This window comes from Plectropomus leopardus, chromosome 13 (assembly GCF_026936395.1).
Source record: "Plectropomus leopardus strain MGB_pleo_1.0 chromosome 13, ASM2693639v1, whole genome shotgun sequence".
In the NCBI taxonomy this organism is placed as follows: domain Eukaryota; kingdom Metazoa; phylum Chordata; class Actinopteri; order Perciformes; family Serranidae; genus Plectropomus; species Plectropomus leopardus.
The window spans coordinates 33,293,304-33,318,239 of NC_142188.1; the positions used below are offsets into that span (position 1 = coordinate 33,293,304).

The window sequence follows — 24,936 nt, forward strand, 5'->3', positions numbered from 1 at the left end:
TGCTTGGTGTGTCTTCTCCTGTTGTGCTGTGTTTCAGGGGCTGGCCGTGGCTTCTGCGTGCTGGAGCTAATGGCACACTTCCTCATCTGCTCCTCATCAGTGATCAACCCTCTGCAACATATATACCACGGCTTCTCTCCTGTTTGGTGCCAGATTGTCTTTCCACCTTTCTCGTGGTATATCGGCCAACTCTCATGAGTACTTTTTCCTGTGCTTCTAGAAACCTCTTCGACTTTGAGATGTTTTGCGCTTACTGTATTTTTATGCTTGATCCAGTACCTGCCGCCTCAGAGCTCCAGCGCCTCGCTGCCCAGCCCCCACCGCCTTCATGTTCAGAACCTCATCACTCACCTTCACGGATCTGCACCGCTCCACCAGCTCCACCATTCCCTCCAGCTTCACCAGCCCTCACCACCTACCTCACTTCACCATCCCTCCAGCCACTCCAGCCTCCTCTGCCATCTCAGCCACAGGATCCCTTCCCTCAATACCATTCCCTTCACTCATTCTCAACTCAAATTAAAATCATTGTTGTATGATTTCATCCCGTCTGTGTTTGCTCTTGGGTCCTCCTCTCATTTACGGTACTCCGTACCACTACAACCTCATTTTTATTTGCTCCTAATAGGTTGGTTCTCTCCAGAGTTGGTGAGACAGACATCAACCTGCAGAGGCATCAAGTCAAGTTACTGAGGGAATCAGCGTTTATAAGCTACAGCTACAAATTGCACACCCGGGTCCCATGTCTGTGAGTCAGTGTGTTTTTTTTGTTTTTGGTTAGATGTCTGAAATAAGGTCTGTGGTTAAAACAAGCTGATGAGACTTCAATGTTTTATCCTACAACTTAAAATATGTCAGTAAATACCCCAATGTGAACTTTTATGTCTTACAAAAGGCAGTTGTTATATGAGACTACAGAAGTGTAAAGTGACATTCAGTTGAGAAAGAGAAAAAAAACACTGCCTGCTGTGCTGCATTCACTGACTTGCAAAGAACGCCGGATATTCGAGTGAGACCACAGAATGAACCCCACCCCCCCTTTGTCTGCTACTGCACACATACACTGGCAACTGGCAGATGGTAGACAGCAAACTGAATGTCATTTTAGTGAATGAGAGCAGGACAGTAAAATTAAGTGAGGCTGGCAGAGAATACAAGCAATGACAACAGTAGATGGAGTCATCGTCAAAAGTTAAAAAATTTAAATTTTTTGCCAGCCTCCAGAACAGAATTTTCAACCGTATGTTGTGCAGCTCCCACACAAGGACAATGAAAAAGCTAATCATTTTTTAAAATAATTGATTGTTTTGCTGTTGTTGTTTTTGGTGTCTCTTTTTTCAGACAAATATGCACAAGGCACAAAGTGAGTGCAATTCTCTTTTCACTATCCATGTGAATGAATGAATGACTTTTGGAGGGAATAATTTACTTTCTTTACATTTCGGAAGGAAATTAGAAAACATCATTAGAACATGAAGAGACAGCTTCATTTTATGGCTATGCAAACTGTTGCAATAATTACATAAAGTAATAGAAACAAATAATTGTATTTAATACATTTATTCCTTTTTTTTACACATCACCATAGCAACATATCATAATGTGTACTGTATTGTGCTGTCTTGCCATTCCGTCAAAGTTTTTTTAAAATTTGTCATCCAGGAGATGTTGCCTATCGGACGGATTCCATGTGAACACAGCATCCGTTGTGACTCATGTCAGGTGAATTGGCAACTCTGAAAGTGTCTGACGGTATAAATGCGTCCTCTCCTCTGTCGGCCTGTGATGGACTGGTGCAGTGTTCATGGTTTACACTACCTGTCATCTAATGCAGTCTTTTTTTTTCCGTCTGAAATTATCACATCCAAATATAAAAATGACCCCCTTGCTTTGTGTAAAACATATCTGCACAATGACTACAAAAATTTTGTCCAGCGCTAAAGTTTTCGGAAAAAGTTACATTTTTTTGTGTTGCTCACATTCATCTAAAGAGTTGTTTGACCAACAGGCTGAGAATAGAGCCTGGCTGTAGGACACGAGGCAGCCAGAGAGAGGAGCAGAGTGCACAGTATCATTTCATAACTCAGATTACCTCCTTTCCACAGGTCAGATAGTGATATTCAGGAGACAAGATGACAAGGGGGATGTGGACCACACACAGACAGGGAGAGCTAAAGTATGGAGACAGAGAGGAGGACAGCTCTTTTTTTTATGCAGCTGTGGTGCCAAATGTAAGACACAGGGGGAGAGTAAGGACAGCCAGGGAGGAGCCTCCAGTGGAGAGAGGCAAAGGAGCAAATGTGTCTTTTCATTTTGTCTTATACTGTGAACAAATTTCACAATTTCACAACAAATAGAACAATAAAACGCATCTGACCAAGTGTGCAAGGTTTCTCTGGGTAACACGCTCTCTCTGTCTCACTCTCTCTCACACACACACACACACACACACACACACACACACACACACACACACACACACACACACACACACACACACACAGACAGAGACAGTAGTTGCTTTCTCACCATATGGGTCCAAACTTCTCCAAGGCATCTATCAGGTCTGCTTCCACCACAGCTTCACACAGACCCCTGACATGGACCACAGGGCTGGGAGAGATGCGATGGGAGTCCTCGCCATTATCCTGCAACACACACAGTCAAGCACAGTTACACATCAGAGTTCTCAATACTCTGGTCCACAAAATGCTGGGTCATACAGCAGGAGAGCTGAACCTGGCACAACTTTAGCCATGCTGAAATGCAGTGAAGTTCAGTGCTGTGCTGTCATACAACTGTTCCAGGGTTTCCCATACAGTCATGTATTTGTGGCGGCCCGCCACAAGAAAAACATCTGCTGCCACATATTGATTTCTTATCTTCAGTGGCTGGTAGTCATTAGGAGTGCTATTGGGACATATACATATATGGATCAGTTATTCCGAATGTAGTGCCAGGTGCAGTTAAAGTGAAACTTAACCATTTATCAGGCTCGATCTGAAAGTTTACTGTCACTTGCCTCTGCAGCAGCTGCTCCTCTCATCCATCAATCAGTTCTGAACAATCAATTATTCACCACGCAACTCAAACTCCACAAACTGTTGCTGAAGAAGAAAAAAACCTCATAAAAGACTTCCGCACTGCAAAAACACTTTGGAGTACATGTTTTACACTACAGCCAAATCATTGTATATTCAAAACCTTTCAACACACATTCTCATATTCCAAATTATTTCCAGGCCTGGAAAAAACTTTTTTTTCTCCATTCATAACTAACCCTGACTCGGATTGCCTTTTCCAGAACTCAGAACCACACAGCCATGTGCTCCCATATGGTGGAAAGATGGGACCCCCTGTCTTTGGTGTTAGATGTGAATGTCCTCCTTGATCTTTTCTGTGTGTCAATCCACACCATGAGGGGGTCAAAGTCACTGACAACCTGTTACACACATAACTGACTTTCCACACTGCCATCCATTCATGATCACAATTATCTCAGACAAAAGCTAGCAAATGGACCTTTAGTTAAGATGTTATTTCAAACTATTTCCCACATCAAGAAGAACCTTTCACACTAAACATATTTAATCACTCCCTCTCAAAAAACAAAGATTTATATGATTTCAAATGCCAATATTGTATCATGCTCAAAAACACAGTGAGGTTGTTTAAAAACATCATGATCTATCTGTCATTGTTTTAGTTTAAACTGTAATAAAAGCAAACTATCCAAACCACCCACACTATGTTCTGCTCAAACACAGGAGCACACTCAGTGCACGACTCATTCCCCCGAGACGCAGCACAGAGCGCCTGCATCATCAAACGTTTCAATTCCTCCCCTCAGAGTGTCCGAAACTCTGAGTCAACAAACTGACATTTGGACATCATTCACCCATCAGCAGTTAAAATTCAGTAATATTTTTTTTATTTTGCAACTGGGCAACACTGTCTTAACTGTGCAATAACTGTTGCAATTATTCAACTGTGCAATATTATTTTCTTCACCCTAACTAATTCTCAGCAGCAACACCACTCTACATGTTGTTTATATCTTATTTTTTTTCTTTTTAAGTATATACTGTGTTGAACATTGAAACATAACACAGATTTTATTTTCTTCTTTTTTTTCTACAGTCAAATGACAAAAATGGCCCACTGATTTCCAAATTGCGTGTTTCTTTGTTGTTGTGTTTTGTAAAACACACATTTTGTCAAGGAAGACCGCTCACTGTTCAGACAGTCAAATACTCTGAAAAATGTCTGAAAGCCCATTTGTCCAACAGCTGGGTATCCTGCTAGATTAAAAAAAGTCCACATAAATTGGTTGTGAAATGACAGGAACTGAAAACTTTGATCATATTAAATTTTATCTGAAACCTGATTGCAAACAGACTGATAATAACACTGAAATAAAAGGTGAATTTAGCACATTGATTTTACATATTTTTTTATTTTCTTTAATGTCTAAAGCTATACATACTAGTTTTATACATTGTAGCATAACACACATATTTATACTTTTACACATCTGATATACCTGGCATATAATACATATTTCAATATGTTTTCAATATTTTAGAAACTATTGTTAAACATTGTAGCATAATGCATATTTGATACTTTCACACATTGCATAATTCTTTATGCTATGCACCAGAGCGTCATCAGAGAGATTCAGCTAGTTGCCAAAAACCTGTATTACTTAGGCCTATACAGTCTATGATATAGACCAAATCACAATCATAATTGTTTTTTTTACAGTAAATTCATTGATTAGTGTGAAACTACCTAAAAATCAGTATTAGTTGAAGTGTATGCTATATTTAGAATAATCTCATCACTGTACCTTGCTGTAAGACAGCCCTTACTGACGGGAATTTGAAGCTGTTCTATCAAAAACACCAGACTCCACTGAGTCCCTCGGTCCTCTAAGCCCATCACCTAAGCCAAAATTAAAAACACAAGTCCCTCCTGAGTGCTTGCAATTTACCTTCCCCCATCATAAATACCGAACAGTCGCTATGCGTAATGACTGCGGGAGGCTGATGAAGCAAGTAGGAGCACGCGCAGAACGCAGAGTCCAGGTACAGTCCAGGTACAGTCCAACTGAGGTGTTTACATGACTTCCATTCCTTTTGTCTGGGTGTGTAAGTCTGATTTCCAGAAATTCAAAAATGTTAACATGCATTTTCAAAGTCCAGTTTTAGTCGGATTAACACAATAATTGTACTTTTTCTAACATCATGTAAACACACTGAGTGTGACCACACCTTCAGAAAACCTTTTCCAATCATATTAGTGCAGAGCCAGGCTTTACAAGTAAAAGAGCTCCCAGAACAGTTTGAAGGGGATGTTACTGATTTTGCCAGTCAGCTTAGAACATTTAGCAGAACAACAGATGACTGTCTGTAAGAAAATGAATCAGTGGAAGTCTGAAGGAGTTCCAGATCTCCCAGTGTTTCAGATGACAAGCAGGAAATCAGTGGCCACAAAAGAGCAGCAGTGCTGGCTGTTTGGAATGTCAGTTATGAGTGTGTGGACTATTATTGAGGACTCAGAATCAGGACAGTGAAATAAAGACAGGGAGACAGACAGAGAGAGAGACAGACAAGAAACATGTGACAGAGAACTCTAATCAAATACTCTCACTTCTCTCTTTTCTAATGTCCTTATCTTGCTGATCTCCATCAGATATTCTTTCTGCCTTCAACTTTTATCTCTCTCCTTCTCTGCTCTTCTCATTCTCCCTCTGTCATCCATCCCTTCCCCCTTCTTCCCTCTTTTTGTCCTTCTCATTCACATTGACATTCCTTTTAGTCTATTTATAGAGGCAGATGGCTCATCTGAATGTTCGGAGAGGAAAATGGCATGAGATGAACTTTTCTGTCTCTGCTGACCGGGCTGCTGGCTCCTCTGTCTCAGACGTGTTAGCAGGATTTCTGTACACATACATGGCCTGTCCACTATGCACATTTTTAAAAACGAGGACACCCAGCATTCACGTCTTTACAAGTGTCCTCTGTCTGTCATCTAAAGCTGTAAATTGAGTACTTTGATGCAGTGTTGCTGACACTTTCTGATACAAACAAAAACATGACAATATAAAGCTGTTTTAAATATATATATATAGTCCTATTTTTTAGATCAGGAGGGAGTGCTGGCCACGGATGATCATGAATTCTGGATACCATGTTCCATAATGGCACCCTTTCTTTGCCACAATGAGCAGGACAAAGGTTAATGCCCCCGATGCTGTTAGGTTTTCATAGTGAGTGCTCTGGATTCAGAGGTCATTTGATCCTTTGGAAAAATTGTAATGTTAAACTTGTGCTTGATGTGGTTATAATTACCGTTATAGCAATTATTCCATGATGCTTCTTCTAAAGAAAACTTTATATCCATCCATCCATCCATCCATCCATTTTCTTCCGCTTATCCGGGGTCGGGTCACGGGGGCAGCAGCCTAAGCAGGGAAGCCCAGACTTCCCTCTCCCCGGCCACTTCGTCCAGCTCTTCCCAGGGGACTCCAAGGCATTCCCAGGCCAGCTGTGAGACATAGTCTCTCCAGCATGTCCTGGGTCTTCCCTGGGGCCTCCTACCAGTGGGACGTGCCCTGAACACCTCACCAGGGAGGCGTCCTGGGGGCATCCTAATTAGATGCCCGAGCCACCTCATCTGGCTCTTCTCAACGCGGAGGAGCAGCGGCTCTACTCCGAGCTCCTCCCGAATGACCGGGCTTCTCACCCTATCTCTAAGGGAGAGCCCAGCCACCCTACGGAGGAAACTCATTTCGGCCGCTTGTACCCGCAATCTTGTTCTTTCGGTCACTACCCAAAGCTCGTGACCATAGGTGAGGGTAGGAACGAAGATCGACCGGTAAATCGAGAGCTTTGCCTTTAGGCTCAGCTCCCTCAGCGTCCGCATTACTGCAGACGCTGCACCGATCCGCCTGTCGATCTCCCACTCCATCCTTCCCTCACTCGTGAACAAGACCCCGAGGTACTTAAACTCCTCCACTTGGGGCAGGACTTCATCCCCGGTCCGGAGGGGGCACGCCACCCTTTTTCCGGCTGAGAACCATGGCCTCGGATTTGGAGGTGCTGATTCTCATCCCGGCCGCTTCACATTCGGCTGCGAACCGATCCAGTGAGAGCTGAAGGTCACGGCCTGATGAAGGCAACAGGACCACATCATCTGCAAAGAGCAGAGACCCAATCCTGAGGTCACCGAACTGGACCCCCTCAACATCCTGGCTTCGCCTAGAAATTCTGTCCATAAAAGTTCTGAACAGAATCGGTGACAAAGGGCAGCCCTGACGGAGTCCAACCCTCACCGGAAACAAGTTCGACTTACTGCCAGCAATGCGGACCAAGCTCTGGCACCAGTCATACAGGGAACGAACAGCCCATATCAGGGGGTCCGAAACCCCATATTCCCGGAGAACCCCCCACAGGACTCCCCGAGGGACACGGTCAAATACCTTCTCCAAGTCCACAAAGCACATGTGGACTGGTTGGGCAAACTCCCACGCATCCTCAAGGACCCTGCCAAGGGTCCAGAGCTGGTTCACAGTTCCACGATCGGCGCGAAAACCACATTGCTCCTCCTGAATCCGGGGTTCGACTATCCGGCGGACCGTCCTCTCTAGTACCCCCGAATAGACCTTACCAGGGAGGCTGAGGAGTGTGATCTCCCTGTAGTTGGAACACACCCTCCGGTCCCCCTTCTTAAAAAGAGGGACCACCACCCCAGTCTGCCAGTCCAAGGGCACTGCCCCTAATGTCCATGCAATGTTAGAGAGTCGTATTAGCCACGACAGCCCCACAACATCCAGGGCCTTGAGGAACTCTGGGTGGACCTTGTCCACCCCCAGGGCCCTGCCACCAAGGAGCTTTTTGACCACCACGGTAACCTCGGCCCCAGAGATAGGGAGCCCACCCCCGAGTCCCCAGGCCCTGCTTCTTCACCGGAAGGCGTGTCGGTGGGATTGAGGAGGTCTTCGAAGTATTCCTTCCACCGATCCACAGCGTCCCGAGTCAAGGTCAGCAGCGCCTCGTCCCCACCATACACAGTGTTGACAGAGCACCGCTTCCCCCTCCTGAGACGCCGGATGGTGGTCCAGAACGTCTTTGAAGCTGTCCGGAAGTCGTTTTTCATGGCCTCACCGAACTCCTCCCACGCCCGGGTTTTCGCCTCGGCGACTGCCGCCACTGCACTCCGCTTGGCCTGTCGGTGGCGGCAGTGCCCTTGGACTGGCAGACTGGGGTGGTGGTCCCTCTTCAATCTGTGGCGAGCACAGAAGTCTGTGGCGAGCACAGAAGTCCAATAACAAAACACCACTCGGGTTCAGATCGGGGGGGCCATTCCTCCCGATCACGCCCCTCCAGGTCTCACTGTCGTTGCCAACGTGAGCGTTGAAGTCCCCCAGCAGAACGAGGGAGTCCCCAGAAGGAGCAATCTCCAGCACCCCCTCTGACTCCAAAAAGGGTGGATACTCTGAACTGCTGTTTGGACCATAGGCACAAACAACAGTCAGGATCCGTCCCCCAACCCGAAGGCGGAGGGAGGCTACCCTCTCATTGACCGGGGTAAACTCCAACGTACAGGCACCAAGCCGGGGGGCAATAAGTATTGCCGGCGCCTCTCACCAGTGGCAACTCCAGAGTGGAAGAGAGTCCACCCCCTCTCGAGAAGACTGGTTCCGGAGCCCAAGCCGTGCGTCAAGGTGAGGCTGACTATATCTAGTCGGAACTTCTCAACCTCGCACACCAGGTCAGGCTCCTTCCCCACCAGAGAGGTGACATTCCACGTCCCCAGAGCTAGCTTCTGCAGCCGAGGATCGGACCGCCAAGGTCCCCGCCTTCGGCTGCCGCCCAGCTCACATGGCACCCGACCCCTATGGCCCCTCCTACGGGTGGTGAGCCCACGGAAAGGAGGTCCCATGTCACCTCTTCGGGCTGTGCCCGGCTGGGCCCCATGGGTAAAGGCCCGGCCACCAGGCACTCGCCATCGAGCCCCACCCCCAGGCCTGGCTCCGGGGGGGGCCCCGGTGACCTGCGTCCAGGCGTGGGAAACTCTGGACCATTTGTTGTCGTCATCATAGGGGTCTTGTGAGCTACACTTTGTCTGGTCCCTCCCCTAGGACCTGTTTGCCATGGGTGACCCTACCAGGGGCATGAAGCCCCCGACAACTGAGCTCCTAGGATCACTGGGACACACAAACCCCTCCACCACGATAAGGTGGTAGCTTTATATATATATATATATATAAATCTTTTTTTTTTTTACATTTTAGAGATTCCTCCACATACTACTAGAGGGAGTTTTGCATATCACCAGTGGTACATGTACCATACATAGACTGTAAATACAGATGGACAACATGACAACAGTCCCGTCAAAGTGTAGCTTTTAAATCTGGATCGCCCCCTGGTGTCTGTCTGCAGTACAGGTCATAAAGCCTGCCCCTCCATATCAGTGAATGGGCCAGATTAAAAACTACGTACACGCTAACTAAGTACACGCCAAATACATTTTTCCCAATGATGGTTTCTGTCAATGAAGGCACTTGTCATCACCCTGATGTTTGTCCAAGGGGGCTCACATTCAACGGAGCTGATTGTGACTGGTCTGTCGCAATATCGCTATTGTGCATACGCAAGCTCTTAATGACATCACCCTCGCAGGATGGCAACGCCCCTATCTAGGATATTTTAGCCTCACTACAGCATAGCGGGGTAATCTTCATAAACAGTCTATGGTATCATATTTGAAACATATAACAATGGAAAAACAATCAGCTCTGCAAAAAAAACAACTTGAACAGTTAAATAAAATGTATTCAACAATAATCAAATCTATCCTGCTGCCAGTGAGCAAATGCCAAAACACAAGTATGAATGAAAACATAAACACGTAACGAGCGCAACATGTATGTCTGTGGGAGTGTAAATGTGTTTTTCATCAATCTCACTACACCTTTCTGTGTATTTTATAAAGAAAGCATATGAGGATGCATTATTCTCATTTTTTGGCATTGAATTTATGGTTTTGAGATCGTCATTGTAATTCTTAAAATTCAAGGGCACAATGGTGTCATGCATCATTGATCTAATTTAACAGAGGCATGAGCTGAATACAAACTGTTATACAGCAAACACACAATCCTCACGCTGATTTCATCTGCAGTGTCACTGCCTCATGACCTCTAAAGCCCCTCCTTATCTAATGATGTCTTCTGGAAAAAAAGTGAGTTTGTTTTTTAACCCTTTACCTTGTCTGTGCTGCAGAGGGATGTTTAAAGGACGTGACACACTAGGGCGATATCAAGTCCATTCTTTTAGCCAATTTTGCATTTTTACACAGAACCAAACAACAGTGACATCATCCCTCTCCAGTGTGTGATTTCAGACAGCATGCCGGCATCTCAGAAGCAAAAAAGGCATGATGGGTGTGACAACAGCAACACATTTCAGATCAGCGTCTGCCTCGTGTGACATAAAACATACGCGTCAGCAGCGCTGTCTAAACAACAACAATGGCACAACATATCAACAACAATCATTTACTTCCTCTGTTACATGGCCACTGATCTTGTCCTCTGTTCAGAGGGTAATTTGCTAAAATGTATACCCGCTGTTTGTTTTATTTGAGTTATGCTTTGTGTTTCTACAGTTTAACATCAATATTAATCTCAGTTACTAAAACCGAATCCCAGGGTTCCCACACATATTCATGGGCAAAATTTAAAAACTCTTCCATGACTTTCAAAGGACTACAAATTTTTATTTTTTCTCACCCCTTTGCCTTTTTTAAAACATATAGTTTTTAAACTCTATTTCAGCATAATGTAAGCTTGCTGTCATACATGAATATGTAGATGGAAAGCAGGGAGAAAATGAAGAAACATACATAATGGTAAATACAACAACACATGCAGCGTTACGTCCGCAGCATCATACATTTGCTGTTGTTACATTAAATGTCCATCTCCACAGAAAATTACACAAAACAAAATTCCATGACTTTTCAAAATCTTTCTATGTTTTTCAGTGTTTCCTCTAGGATTTTTTTCAGCAGCGGGGGCAGGCTCTCCGGGGAGCCGTGGCGGCGTAAACAAATGATGCTTTTAAAGGCTGAATGTAAAAATAAAAAATAATAACAAAACTTCAACAATAAAATAATAAAAACAATAAATAATAATTTCTTGATGGGGCTGTAATCAGTGGCAAAGTTTGCACCCAGGCTCAGAACAATGGATTTTTCTTGGTTTTTTGTAGAACAGCTCTAAGGCTCTGTTGTACGGAAATTCCCCAAGAGGTGGCCCGTTGATGCTCAGCAGCATACATGCTGCAAGGTGATCCCCCTGCAGCCTGTTTCTCAAGTCAGTCTTCACCTACAAATAGAAACAATAATTTTTATTTATTTTTTTCAACCCATTTAGGGTCCCAGCCTGATAGCCTGTGTTTCCCTTTATGTTTTTCTCCTCTACTCTCATCTCTCTCTCCTGCACCATCACTTTGCTCTCCTGCTCCTTCACTCGGCACTCCCCCTCCTGTACTCTGCTCTCCTTCACTTTGTTCCACTGCTCCTCCCTGTCTGTTACTTGTCTTATACGATTACATAAAACATTAACGTTAGATAATTTACACTCACGTCACATTTGTCTACCTTTTCTCTGGTAAGTTGCACGCTATTTTCAAGCCGACACTCCTCTGACTCTCCGACCTGATGCCTGGATGCGAGTAGCTAATTAACGTCGGCACCAATTAGTTCTGTTGGGGGGTGGGAGGGGGCGGTGGTATCTACCCCAAAGAGTAGATACGGAGCAAGATAGTTATCTGCCTCAGCACTCGCGACACCCAACGCAGTGCAGGACTGTGCTGTGATGCGGCGGTGGTGTATTTGCAATTTAAAAAAAAAAAAAAAACAACCAAAAAAAAATTTCATCAATTTGGGTAATTTCATGACTTTTCCAGGTTTTCCAGGGAACCCTGGAAACCAAATCTGAGCCAGAGCACCGCTGAAATAGAAATTCAAATAGAGTCCGAATAAGTTTGCTTTGGTTTAGTTCTATTTTTCCCAACTAGGTCTTGGGGTAAAGGTGGCTACAGTATTTCACATCCTGTCACACACATTTAGAGCACAACTTTAAGCAGCATACGGTTACACATGGCACTACATCATCACAGTAGAATTTGTAACCAGGGCCTGAGTTTGGTGTGAACATGTGATCTGTGGATATAGGGTTTGTGTGCACTCGCTGTCTTTCTCTAGCACACACACACGACAATATGCTTGAAATAGGACTTTCACATACAACTATGAATACCTTCACAGCTATACATATCACAAATCAGCTTTCTAAATACAAGAAATTCAGTTTTACAAAATAGCAGTGTGTGATTGTTACAGTACATGTAACATGTCAGATGCCTGTGTTTGCACCCACATCTGTCACAGCATTGGAGAAACGCAGTCACACCGTCCTCGTCTTAAAATAAACTTTCTCTCACTGTTGCTGTTGTAGGTGACCGGAAACACAAAAAAGGGTCTTCCAGCTCTGCAATTTCATTTGTGCTTGCAATAGTGTGACTTACACACAGCTTGTTGTGCTAACCTGAGCACATGTTGCTAATGGCATAAACACAGCTAAAAGTTTCCCGACAGAACTTGCAGTCTTCATGTCATGTATTCAGCATGCACCTGCAGCAGCGTGCAAGAACCGTTACAGCCTATCTATCTCTCTTACCCCTTTCATCTGTCTGCATCAAAAATATGCACCATGCTTTACAGAAAACGTGCTAACAACAACTCCAGATAGAGCCACACCTAACAGACAGACAGACAGACAGTTCCTAAGATTCATCCTCTGGGGACCATGACCATAAATGTCAGTGTAAAATGTCATGGCAAACCACAGTTGTTCAGGTGTTTCAAACAAAATATAAACGCTGACAGCTGCACTACTAGCATGGCTAAAAATCCTGGCTGTAATTTGTAGATGTCTATCTGTGTGCTTTGCTTCAGCAGAGGCAGCGGCTGAAACTCTCATTTTTCACTTTTGCAGTGCGACTGCATACAAAATAAATGATAATGCTCTGAAATCAGGTTATACAGGAATAATGTGTTTACATCCTCTGTGATAACCTGGTTACTGTGACATCAGCATATGTAAGCAGCAGGTTCATAATCAGTATATCTGTTTTTGGAGCCACAGATAACATGTGGTTATTAATTTGAGGTTGTTTTGGTGATAAAAGCTACATTAAACAAGGCTTGAAATAACATGTGCACATGCGCAGCAGTGAATATCAAAAAGAAAAAAAGAAAAAAGATTTTGATGCATGTCAGTTCATGCTGTTATGGTACTGGTACTCGGAGAGGCAAAAGAGACAAAGAAATGCTCCCATTTCAGCAACAACTTCTCACATTTCATGTATCAAATATTATAAAACTGTCTTAAGTCCTAATTTGATATACTGTTTAGTAAACAAACACACACACACACACACACACACACACACACACACACACACACACACAGACATATATATTGGAAACCATCCACATGAAATACAAAGGAAATGATCTCAACTTTTACTTCTTTTGCAGTCTTTGCCGCTATTTTATTGTAATGTATTTTATCAAGCTAATTCTAAAAGCCAAACTAGGGATCAGGGTTGCAAATTAACCTTGGCTATAAAGTAGTATGCATCACATTTACTTTGTATCTTTTTATGAAGAAATGTTTTATGCATTTGTCTTGTCAAATAAATAAATAAATTATATAAATAAATTAATAATCTACTCAAAAATATAGCATCATAATCACTCATTTCACACACACTTCCTGCAGCTAGCCATTTGGGTTAATCATACAGTCTACAGTCTCATTCCCATTGCACAAACAACCCACTAACACACACACTTGCTTTTTAACGCAATGAGAATGCATATGATCAGCTTCACACCCAGGTCAAATGACTCTGCAGTAGACACAGGTTTTTATCACCTCCAGCTCCAATCTGCATTGAAGGGAACACATCACCCACCTGAATGCTGTAATTTCGGCTCCTTAACAGGCGAGATATAGTGAAGCACTGTCACTAATTACCCTTTCTTTAGTGATCTTGTTTTTAAACTGTAAATTGCAGACTTTAAAAGAGGACTGCCACACATCAATGTTTCTGTCCGTCTGTAAGTAACGTTGAAGGACTGAAGATCCTTAAGTAGCCTATCTATCTTCTTATCAGCCTCTCAGATGATCAGATGACACGTGTGTGTGTGTGTGTGTGTGCACGCGAGCGTGCATACCTGAGTGTGTGGAAACTAGAATACATGCATGTCCTGCTGATTACACAGCAAGATGATACCACCTTCACTCAGGACTCGTGCAGACGTGCGCATGTGTATGTGTGTGTGTGTGTGTGTGTGTGTGTGTGTGTGTGTGTGCGTGTGTGTGAATGACGCAATCTAGTACTGTTGCATCCTGTAATAGTGAGACAGTGAGAAAGGAACCACAGTGAACTAACACAGTGTGTTTGACAGTGATAGCCACACATATATGAGCATCCATCCACTGCAACCAAAAAACTGCTCACTTCTCTGCCCACTCCTTTGTAATGAATAAAATTGTTTGTATCAATTCTTTTTCAAGTTTGATATATATCCAGCATGCACTGCTGTGGACTGCCTCAAGGAAACAACCATAGCTATGAGGCTCTGTGCCCTGTCCAATTGCTGTTGCACAGGCTTCTGTAACTCAGTGCAATCTGTTATTAGGTGTTTCTTTCACTGGTCTTTCTGGAAAAATGGGGAAAAGTTTACGAGATGTAATCTAACCTATAAAAAAAACTACCATTGAATATGATATCTGCACAACTCCAACCACTAAAATGTGCTTGCTAACACAATGAACACTTAGAACTATTCTACTGTCTAACAACTTCAGGTTGTAAACAAGTTGTTTTAAAAATGGTAAATCAGTAAAATACCTACAGGATACACCTATCAGCCAATACATTAAAGCCACCAGCAGGTGAGGTGAATAACATTAATAAGTTCATTACAATGCCATGTTCTGCTGGGAAACGATGTCACTTGATGTGTCCCACTCACCCAAATACCATGACAGATCTAGTACACTCTCTGATGGCTGTGGACCCCCCAGCAGGAAAATGAGCCATGACACACCATAACAACTGCTCAGTGACCCGAAGAATCTGACACAGGCATCAAGGTATTGACTTGGCCTCCAAATATATGTTATATGAAAGTAAATGATACAGTTTTTGCCAAAATCAAATCCCTGTCATATCACTGAATGGATCATTATTAAATAAATAAAAACTGATACATTGCAGGTACCAGAGCTATCTTAACACTTTATATACTCAATTACCATACTGGTACTGGCCCCCAAGGCTCCATGAGTGAGTGCACAGCAGAACGGTATAACTGAAGAGCAGCCAGCAGTTTCAAGCATTGATCTGTTAGCAAGGAGCTGGAAGCCATGTGAGCACAGTCACTCTGAAAAAGTGGCTGCTCTGCATTTTGTAGCTGCACCACGCCTCTGACTGCAGGTTTAGGTGTCCATACTGCAGCGTTGTTGTAAACCAGAATAACCACCTCACGACTGTACACCTCCGTGAAACAGTTATGTTCCAGTTCCAGTTTATATTCATGTCTGTCCTGACTAGGGGTGGGCGACATGGCAAAAATATCATACAATTTTATTACGATTCTTTTTCATTTTGGATTTTAAGACTGTTGTGCATGTTACTGAACAAGCAGACTAATTTCCCAATTTAGAAAATATAGCCCTAAAATAAAAAAAGAATAACAGAACATTTAGGCCAAAGTACCTTTTTAACAGATTTTAATCTGTGTGCGCAATTTTGTTTTCCACTGTTTTCATGGGAACCATATCTTTTGTAAGGTAAAATATTGTCAATGTTGAGTATTTTGGGGGGGACAAACCGTCAAGCCAAGACTCGATGATTTGCTATTATTGGTGTATCTGTGTATTTTTTAGAAAGCCATGAAACAGACTAGCAAATAGGGTGTTTCAGCTGAGAAAAAACAAGACCAGGTTAAAACCTAGTATATGGCTGGACCGTGTACAGTAGTTCCCAACCTTTTTCCTTCAGGAATTTAATATCACTGAGTACACTGAAGACATATTTTAGGGATATGTCATATTAAATAAAGAGAAAGGTTGAAAATAAGGCAATGTGCCTGTGGCCCCCGGCCCCAAATCCATACATCTGCCCCTGGTAATAATAATGAGAGCTCAGTGGCTGGATGAGACACAGAGCAATGCGCCCTCGTGTTTCTAAATACATCCATCCAAAGTCTGACTGAACCTGAAACTTACACAAAATACTCTTTAGAAGTCTAAAGAAGTCACTTTCCACCTCTGAATATTTGTCTGTTGGTTCATTCAGACACTTTGGTGCTTTTAGGAGAAGCTCCGTTCTGTCTGTCTCTCTCTAACCGCGCTGCGCTGTCGGGTGATCAGCTGTTTGATCCGCGATCATGAAACGCCGCTCGGTTGTCAAATAATCAGCTGTATTCTACAGTCAGTCCTTCACTGCATTACATGACTGTTCAACACGTTTGCTGTCGCAATGTTTTGGCAGAGATTTGCTTTGGAGTCATGAGAGCGTGAGACTGACGGTGAAAGCGTGTGTCACATGCCAGGAGCATGAGAGTTGGCAATCTTGACATACATTAAAATGCAGAATACACTTATAACGTTAGACACAGTCACACAGCGGAGAGCTGCTTTCTCTTGAGCTGTACCTGCTGGTCATTAACACATCCTCCCTCTGCAGCTCCGCTCGAACCTGGGAATGAACGTCACCGTGTGATCAGCGGAGACTGCGCCAGAGCCGGTCCAGACAAAAAGTTTGGGTGAGTCGCATGTATAAGCATAGAATTAATACAGATAGAATGTGCATGTGAATGTTCAGCACGATACAACGATCTCTCCGTGATGGCGGATCGTGGACACATTCTAATTCTTAACGATCTAATATCGTCATATCGCACACCTTTAGTCCAGACTCATACATCATGACAGCAGAAAATCCCTAAACTAAAATATGGATGTTGCTGCAAAGAAGCAACACATTTTAAAACATGAATTCTTCACACACATCTCCCTGGCAGCAGAGAGGATCTATACCATTAGATCTATGCAAGGTGGGCACCAAAGATTACTGTCACTGATTCAGTATCTGACCAAAGGTCTCCCCTTCTGTTCCTGAGATATGATGTTGTGTAATGGCCAGAGGAATGTTTTTGAAGAACATCATAATGACATGATGAATCATTATTTTATTTTATGATACATTTGTGTAAAATTTTGTTATCATTAGTGTATAAATTTGTGAGTTGTGACCAAAAACATGTGTTTGAGGTCACAGTGGACACTGGGCCAAATCTGAAATACTAAAACAGTTCATTTTTGAACTGTTCACAAGAATAAGATGGACATAAGGTCACAGTGACATTGACTTTTGAACACCAAAATCTACTTAGTTTATTGTTAAGTCCAAGTAGATGTTGAAGCCACATTTGAAGAAATTCCCTTGACGCATTCTTGCGATACTGTGTTCACGACAATGGCACAGATGGACAGATAACTCATAATAATACATTTTTAAATAATAAAAAAATAAAACCTAACGCCTCTGGCCACAGCTGTCACCAGCATAGGGGCATAAAAATATGAATAAACATTTAATTTAAAAAATATACATATTGCTTCCACCACTAACCACAGGTTGCCAAATCAACCATGGACCTCTTACAAACACATTGACAGCATGAAAGCTGAGATGTGCAACATGACACATTTTCCTCTTGATTTCACATTTGACACATCTTCAATAGTCAAAATAAAAACCATACTTGCACACCTGTGATGCTGAAATTATGACATGAAAAAATCATAAAGTTTGTGACTCAACTGCCATGTTGGAAACAGTCAAGAGAAGCACTGCCCACCGGCTGGACCATCTTTTTCATGTTACAGCTAAACATTGCACTAAAATATTTTTCTGAGTTGAGAAACAGGCAACACAGTAACATAATCTGTATTCATATTTGATCAGCGCTGCCTAGTTTGACTGCAAATCACAAAAAGTGAGTGCCATGACTGACAGCTGCATTAGAGGCTCCTCGGCTCTGATTGGTTGTTTTCATTCTTGTGCAGTAAGGTCATTAGAGGAATGTGATCTTTTTCACAGATAATCAGTTCCATGTAATTCTGTGTGGACAAAGCTGCAGTTTCCACAGATTTCACAAGAAGTTACTTTTAGAAAAGTTACTATCTCCAGCTTTAATCACAGCAATGGGCTGTAGTCTCGGGTGAAATGAAAATGCTGAAAATATAGTTAGTTCTGAAAGCAGCTGAACCGTCATTTAAAGACAATGGGATGAAAGACGTTGAGATATCAGTTGAAAAATACGAGATGAAAGCCGCTGAAACGGCAGTTGAAGAGAAAGATCTGAAAGGATATGTAAAAAAAACCCTCTCCTGGTGATGCATGGGGTGAACTGCCTGACATGTTGTTGAGTAAAGCTGGGCTGGATTTTAGTCATTTTTAGTCATTTGCCTGATTCCAAATGTCACTGTGATTCAGAATGAAATTGACTTATAGAACAGAAACATGAGTTCTGGTTTCACTTTGGCTCTCTTAGTTGATAGTCATTCACCAGGTGACAAAAACTTTAAACAGAGGATCAGTTGAGGTTGAGGTATGGAATATACTCCATGTATCGCGGCTTGTTCCACATGACATATAAACTATATTGTGAACATCGAGTGTAAATGGTCACGTCATTTTTATAATCCACTTTTGTTTTGCACACACACCCACACAAAGCAGGACTTCTGCATAGCTCCAGACCATCACTGTTTAGTCACGTTTTGCAACCATGGAGCATTACTGCGATTTGCAAATATTAGTATTATCTGAACTAGAGAGCTGTTAGTTTGTTGCCCGCTCACAGTGAGTGAATCCTCATCATTAAAGGTGCTGCAGCATCTGTTTAACTGTCTGCTAACGCTAACATCTAATTGTTGAAGCTTCAAGTCCACAACAAAAAAATCAGCACTTCCTGCCTGAGACGAGTCACGTCCTTCAAAATGAAAGCACCATGGGTTTCCCTCTGATTTATAACAATACTTTATTTAAATTCATTATAAAATACTTTATTGAACTTCATATTCATAACCGTATTTTATTAAATGTTATAATGGCAGTATTCAACTTTAATATATGCCAGAAGCTATATAAAGCTAAATTAAGCTTTTGTAACTGCAGTTCATTTTATAATTTTGTATTTTAGTAATTAACATTAATTTAAAGGACATTTGAGAATATCAAGATAAATGTCAAATATAGCGATAAAGACTTAAAATATTGCAACATTATTTAAAAGTCATATCGCCCAGCCCTAATTGATGGTCATCCACCAGGTGACAAAAACTACATTTTCAACAGAGCTGAGGTGCTGCTGTATCTTTATAGACTGTGAACTCTAACCCTGATACTTTATGTAGGAGAGGTGGAAGTAACAAAACTACAGTAAATGCTTGTCATTTGCAAATGAAAATCACTGATGGTGACACCAGGGGTGACAGGAAATACTTCAGCTGCAATAGCTCAGATGAACTGCATCTGAACATGAAAATTGATTGTCTGAAAAATTCAGAAGCAGAGATTTTTTTCTACTTTGTTGCCTGTTCTCATGACACACAACTGACAAAAACAGCACCTGCTACATAATAAATCAAACCCCACCTATCTCTCAATCAGCTTTAAAGACCTTGATAATGTTTTAATCTTTTAAGTTCATGACCGATTTCATCGCTTTCACTTCTCTGTCATCCTTCTCTGTTACTTCCACATTTAAAGCTGCAGTTGGTAACTTAAAAAAATAACTTTGTCATATTTGCTGAAACTTTCACAACATCCCAAAAGTATTATATTAGACAGATACGCTGTGAAAAAAAATATATCCTTCATATCCATATCATATCCCTGCTCATACTGCCTCTGTAGTCATTTGGTAAAATCTACTGCGGCTGCTGGGAAAACAACCAATCAGAGCTGAGGAGTGTTTAAAGCAGCTGTCAATCATGTCAGTCACTGCTGGTGAACTGCAGTCAAACTAGGCAGCGCTGATCTGATAAAAAACAAGAATTTATTAGTGCATTGCCTATTTCTCACCTTAGATGTTTTCAGAAACATGTTTCAGTGCACTAAAGGGATGTCTTCCTTTGTATCAGTTTATTGTTTAATTGTTTTATTGTTCATGTGGAGTGTTCTTCGGCTTCTCATTCCTTGTGGTGGTGGTGAAAGATGACCATGTATTTATGTCAGTCCAAGCCACACTGTCAACAAAGAACTACTGTGTGTCTTCTCCATGAGCTCATGCAGTAAAGGTTCTTGATTCATCACACCGCATTTGTATTCCTTCAGAGAACTAGCAATTCTCATATTTTTGAAAGGAATATCTCTCACATTTTTGGCAACAAGGATGGGATGGACGTTCCGCTGGTCAACACCTAAGCCTATACTGACAGTAACTGCCAGCTAGGGAAAGTTACGCTCTGAAGACAGAGGACAGGATCCCACCTGATGTCAGGAACAGGTGGTGGACAGCAGACGCTCCATCTGCTTTAATAAGTGAGTACGGTGTTATGAATCAATCCCCTGTTGATGTTTGGAAACCTAGGTAAACACAGGTAATGTAAATCCTTTGTGGTGTTGACTGTTGTATTCTCACGTTATTCCTTTGTGGTGGTGAACGTTGTGTAACACGTAATTCCTTGACCTCCGTGGTCATGTACATTACATATATTCACGTAATTCTTGTGTAGAAGTGAATATTACAAAAAGAAAAAAAGTGCCTGTTGCCCATATAATTCCTGTGTGATTTGGGGACCCAAAAATAAATATAAATAAATAAATAGAAAAGGGACTAACATTCATCACACCGCGTTTGTATTTCTTCAGAGAACTAGCAATTCTCATATTTTTAGAAGGAATTTCTCTCACATACCTAAGTCACAATACAATATTATTGCACTTTTAATAATATATGGCATAAGGCTATATGCTGATATAATATATGGCATTAAATTGTGATTTATCACCTTTTTAACCGCATATTAAAACCCCAAAGAAAAACTTGGTCAAGAGCTGTTTTATCTAAAGTCTCTTTTCAGTCTGTTCATCTCACTTTAGTCATCTTATTAGAGCAACATGTATCAAGTGGAAAAGAAACTGATTATATTATTCTAGTAGGCTACCACAATTTTAATTTGTATTGGCAATATTAACAATTTCTATACTTTTAAAAAATTATATTTAGTGTTCATGTAATAATACAATACAGCCGCACAAAAAGATTGCAATACTATGCTGTATTGATTTTGTCCCCAGCCCCTACTATATTCTTGTTGCTTTCTTTGACTTAACAAGGGCAGCATCTACACACCCCGACACAGTAGATGGCAGCGCACCTTTAAAGACGGAGAAGAACAGTAACAAGCAGCAGACTAGAGAGAAAAACATGTCACTGCCAGTGTGGAGGTCACAGTTTCAGAGGAAGATAAAACCACTGTGCCAAAGGTCTGATCCCTGACCACCCGTGCTAACACAGCAGCGGCTAATATCCAACACCAAGCTATTAAAGGGTCCCAACAAACTAACATCAAAAACTCTCTCGCTGGACTCATTTATGACTGTTAGGTAATGCTAGCCATGTGATGCTACAGTTAGCCCTGTCACTGTGTGTGTGCAGGCCATGGATGTGTTCAAAGACCTGGATACAGCATGGAGGGTGGGGCCCTGTTCATTCACATTATGGGCATGCGCACTGGACACTTAAGGTGGCTGAGCAAGGCCAAGTGTGCCCGAGAGAGTAGCCTCCATCAGCCCAACAGCTAACTTGTGGTTTAGCACTCAGCTAACTTGAATGGGGATCATATGATTTAATTGTGCAGTTCTTCTAGACTTTCCGAGTTCTGATGCTCCAAAAATTGTATCCACTCATTTACAGACAACATTTTCCCAATCTAAGTCTATGGGATAAGTCCTTCTGGGCCCCATGCATCACGTGACGGATCTGGATGGTTAAATTCCACTTTTATGCCTCAATCACTTGTGTATAACCCGTTGACATGTCTGTTTTGACACATTACACCGAAGCCTTTAATTTAAAATTCTTAGACAAAGTTCTCTATAAAACAAAAGTATGTTTGGGAAGTTTCTTCTTATTCTTTACTAGAAAAAGAATGAATGATCATTTGAAGAGTTAGAACTTAGTTATGGTTTTGTTGTGCCAACAATAGTGATGTTAATTAGATTTGGTTAGTTCTGGGCTACAAAATATCAAATTATACATAATTTGTCACTACATCTTAAGTCTTTCTTGCCCTGCGCTGTGCATAAATAACAGGTTATATATTTCTTTTTAAAATACATTTGAAATATCGGTTATCATATCTGTGTTGACCACAAGCAGCAGGTAAGTCTCATCGTCAATTGAAACAAAAATCTGTATCATGCATCTAGGGATGCAGTGCAGTTTTAAGGTATATTGTTATATAAAAGTTGACTGTAGTCATACTGTGTACATTTGCTTATCTACGATTTTGAAAAGGATCTCAAATCTCAAATCAATTCAAACAACTTAATTAATCCCTCTAGGGGCAAATAATTAGGAGCAGCATGTTAGGGCTACAAAACAAATACATGTAGAAAAAACACACATAGCAGCATTCACAATATACAACCAGGTAAGTGCACCAGGAGCCAAAGGATCAGAATAAAGTGCTAGTAGTTGATAAAATGCACAATATAACTGCAATATAAACCACACCACATGCAGGTGTATTACACTTACTGGGAATTTCAATTTCGAATTTCAAACAGTGGTTCGTTTTGCAAGCAGGTATAACGACATCCTGATGGCAACAGAAAAAATTCACCTGCATGTACCTGCCTCGAGAAGGCCAGGACACTTAGTGCCTTCTGTAGGATTCATTGAACAAGCAAGCTGTAAGAAACAAACATTCAGCATTCACACTGCTCACAAGTTGCACAATAGCGTGAATGCTGCTGAAGTGTCTTACCTCTGGTTTAGTTATTTTTAAAACGGAGACCAAAGCTAACCATTCCATTTTCTTTCCTTTAAGGGTCATTTTAAGGTGATATGATAATTCTGTAATACCATGACACTGCAATATATATATACTGCAATATAGAATCTCATAGCGTTGCAACACCAAGCATTAACTTCAAACCTTGAGCCAGACTGCACACTGGAGGAACATTCCAAAAAGAAGAACATAACACATATGGCAACATTTCAAAATCTACATGTATCAGTGTTTAAATGGTCTCAGATCAGTTAAGTGTAAATGCATACACTGTTACACTGTATACATGTCTCCCAGATGATGTTAGACAAGCCCTGACTGTGACTACTTTTGACCCTTTGTAACCTGATCAGATCAGTTTGATTTCTTTCAAAAACATGGGTAGAATGCAACAAATAACTTCACAAGACAAAGTAGTTAAAAAAAAAAGTTACCTGAAAATAAGCAACATCTTTGCACCTCTTGTCTGCACTTTTGTTATTTTTAATGATTTTTTTGTTGTTTATTTATCATTTGGTAGGCTAACTAATGTTACCTTTTATAGGCTATCTTATCTTTTTAGGCCTACTCTTATTGCAACTCTGTATCCTTTCTTATGTTTGATATTTTATTGCTTTGTAATACGTTTTGATTGCCCTGTTGTATGAAATATGCTATAGAGATAAAGCTGCCTTCTCTGGTTATTAATTCAAACCCGGACAGTGTGGCCTCCGTGCTGTCAGAGCCTCGCTGTGCTGCTGCCAGTGACCTGCGCTGTGACAGGTAGGAGATGCTCACTCACTGACACAATGACAGCGGCAGCAAACACACGAGCGCGCGCGCACGCGGCCGTCTGTGATGCTGCAGGGTAATGTTAGATCATATTTTTGCACTCCTTACCTTCCGTCCCGCTCCGTATTGGCTGCCGCTCCACCGCGCCCGGTTATCCACCGCTGACTCCACGTTACCGGGCAGCGAGCCGGAGTCCGAATCTTCCCCCTCCTCCAGCTCCTCTTCTCCTTCCTCTCTCTCCTCCGCCTCCGTGTCTCTCTCATCCGTTTTCAGCCGCTTTGCCGCCCTTCCGTACTCCCCTTCCTCGCGCTGGCCAGCTCCTTCTGTCGTCGACATGCTCACGGCTGCGGTGGACCTGTTGGAGAGCGGCTCTGAATCCGGTCAGGCTGACGCGTCCATGTCAGTAGCTAGTCCCGAGTGCCTCGTCGTCAAGCAGCCTCCGTGTGTCTGTCCGTGTCCCCTGGCAACCCTGTCCCCGTCTCGCGGATACACTCTCGGTCTCTGTCTGTTTCTCAGTCACTCTCCAGCACCAGTGATTTGCTCTGTGTGGAGGTGTGAGTGGACTGGACACAGCCCGCCCCCTGCTGCTCTCTTATTGGTCAGTCTGCTCCTGCATCTTGGAAACACGGCGTGTGATAGGTCGGGGCCGATGCGTCAACTGACAGCTCTCCATGCTCTGCAGAGGAGTGCGGAAAGAAGGAGCACGGAGGAATGGTGGGCTCCAGAAAAACAGAGAGGAGACAGACCTGAAAATGCAGAGCGTAGGAAAAGAGAGAGAGAGAGAGAGATAGTGTGTGTGTGTGTGTGTGTGTGTGTGTGTGTGTGTGTGTGTGTGTGTGTGTGTGTGTGTGAGTGTGTGTGTGTGTGAGTCAGTACAAGCCTATATTTGCTGCATCATTAAACTAGAAATCAGCTGGCCTTAAAGGCACTAACCTCACTAAAGGCTCACTGTACATCGCTCTAACTCAGATTGC

At 42.4% G+C, this 24,936-nt stretch overlaps 1 protein-coding gene across 1 annotated transcript in view; it reads right to left on the reverse strand.

The window, feature by feature from the left end:
• The window catches only part of hnrnpll (heterogeneous nuclear ribonucleoprotein L like), a 65,653-nt gene extending 41,115 nt beyond the window's left edge, over nt 1-24,538 (reverse strand). The window contains exons 1-2 of the mRNA XM_088086319.1: nt 24,071-24,538; nt 2,530-2,648 (exon numbers count right to left, since the gene is read on the reverse strand). Of these exons, the coding sequence (XP_087942445.1) occupies nt 2,530-2,648; nt 24,071-24,298 (347 nt within the window). The 5' untranslated portion in view covers nt 24,299-24,538. The remainder of the gene's footprint in view (nt 1-2,529; nt 2,649-24,070) is intronic.
• Nucleotides 24,539-24,936: the final 398 nt, after the last annotated feature.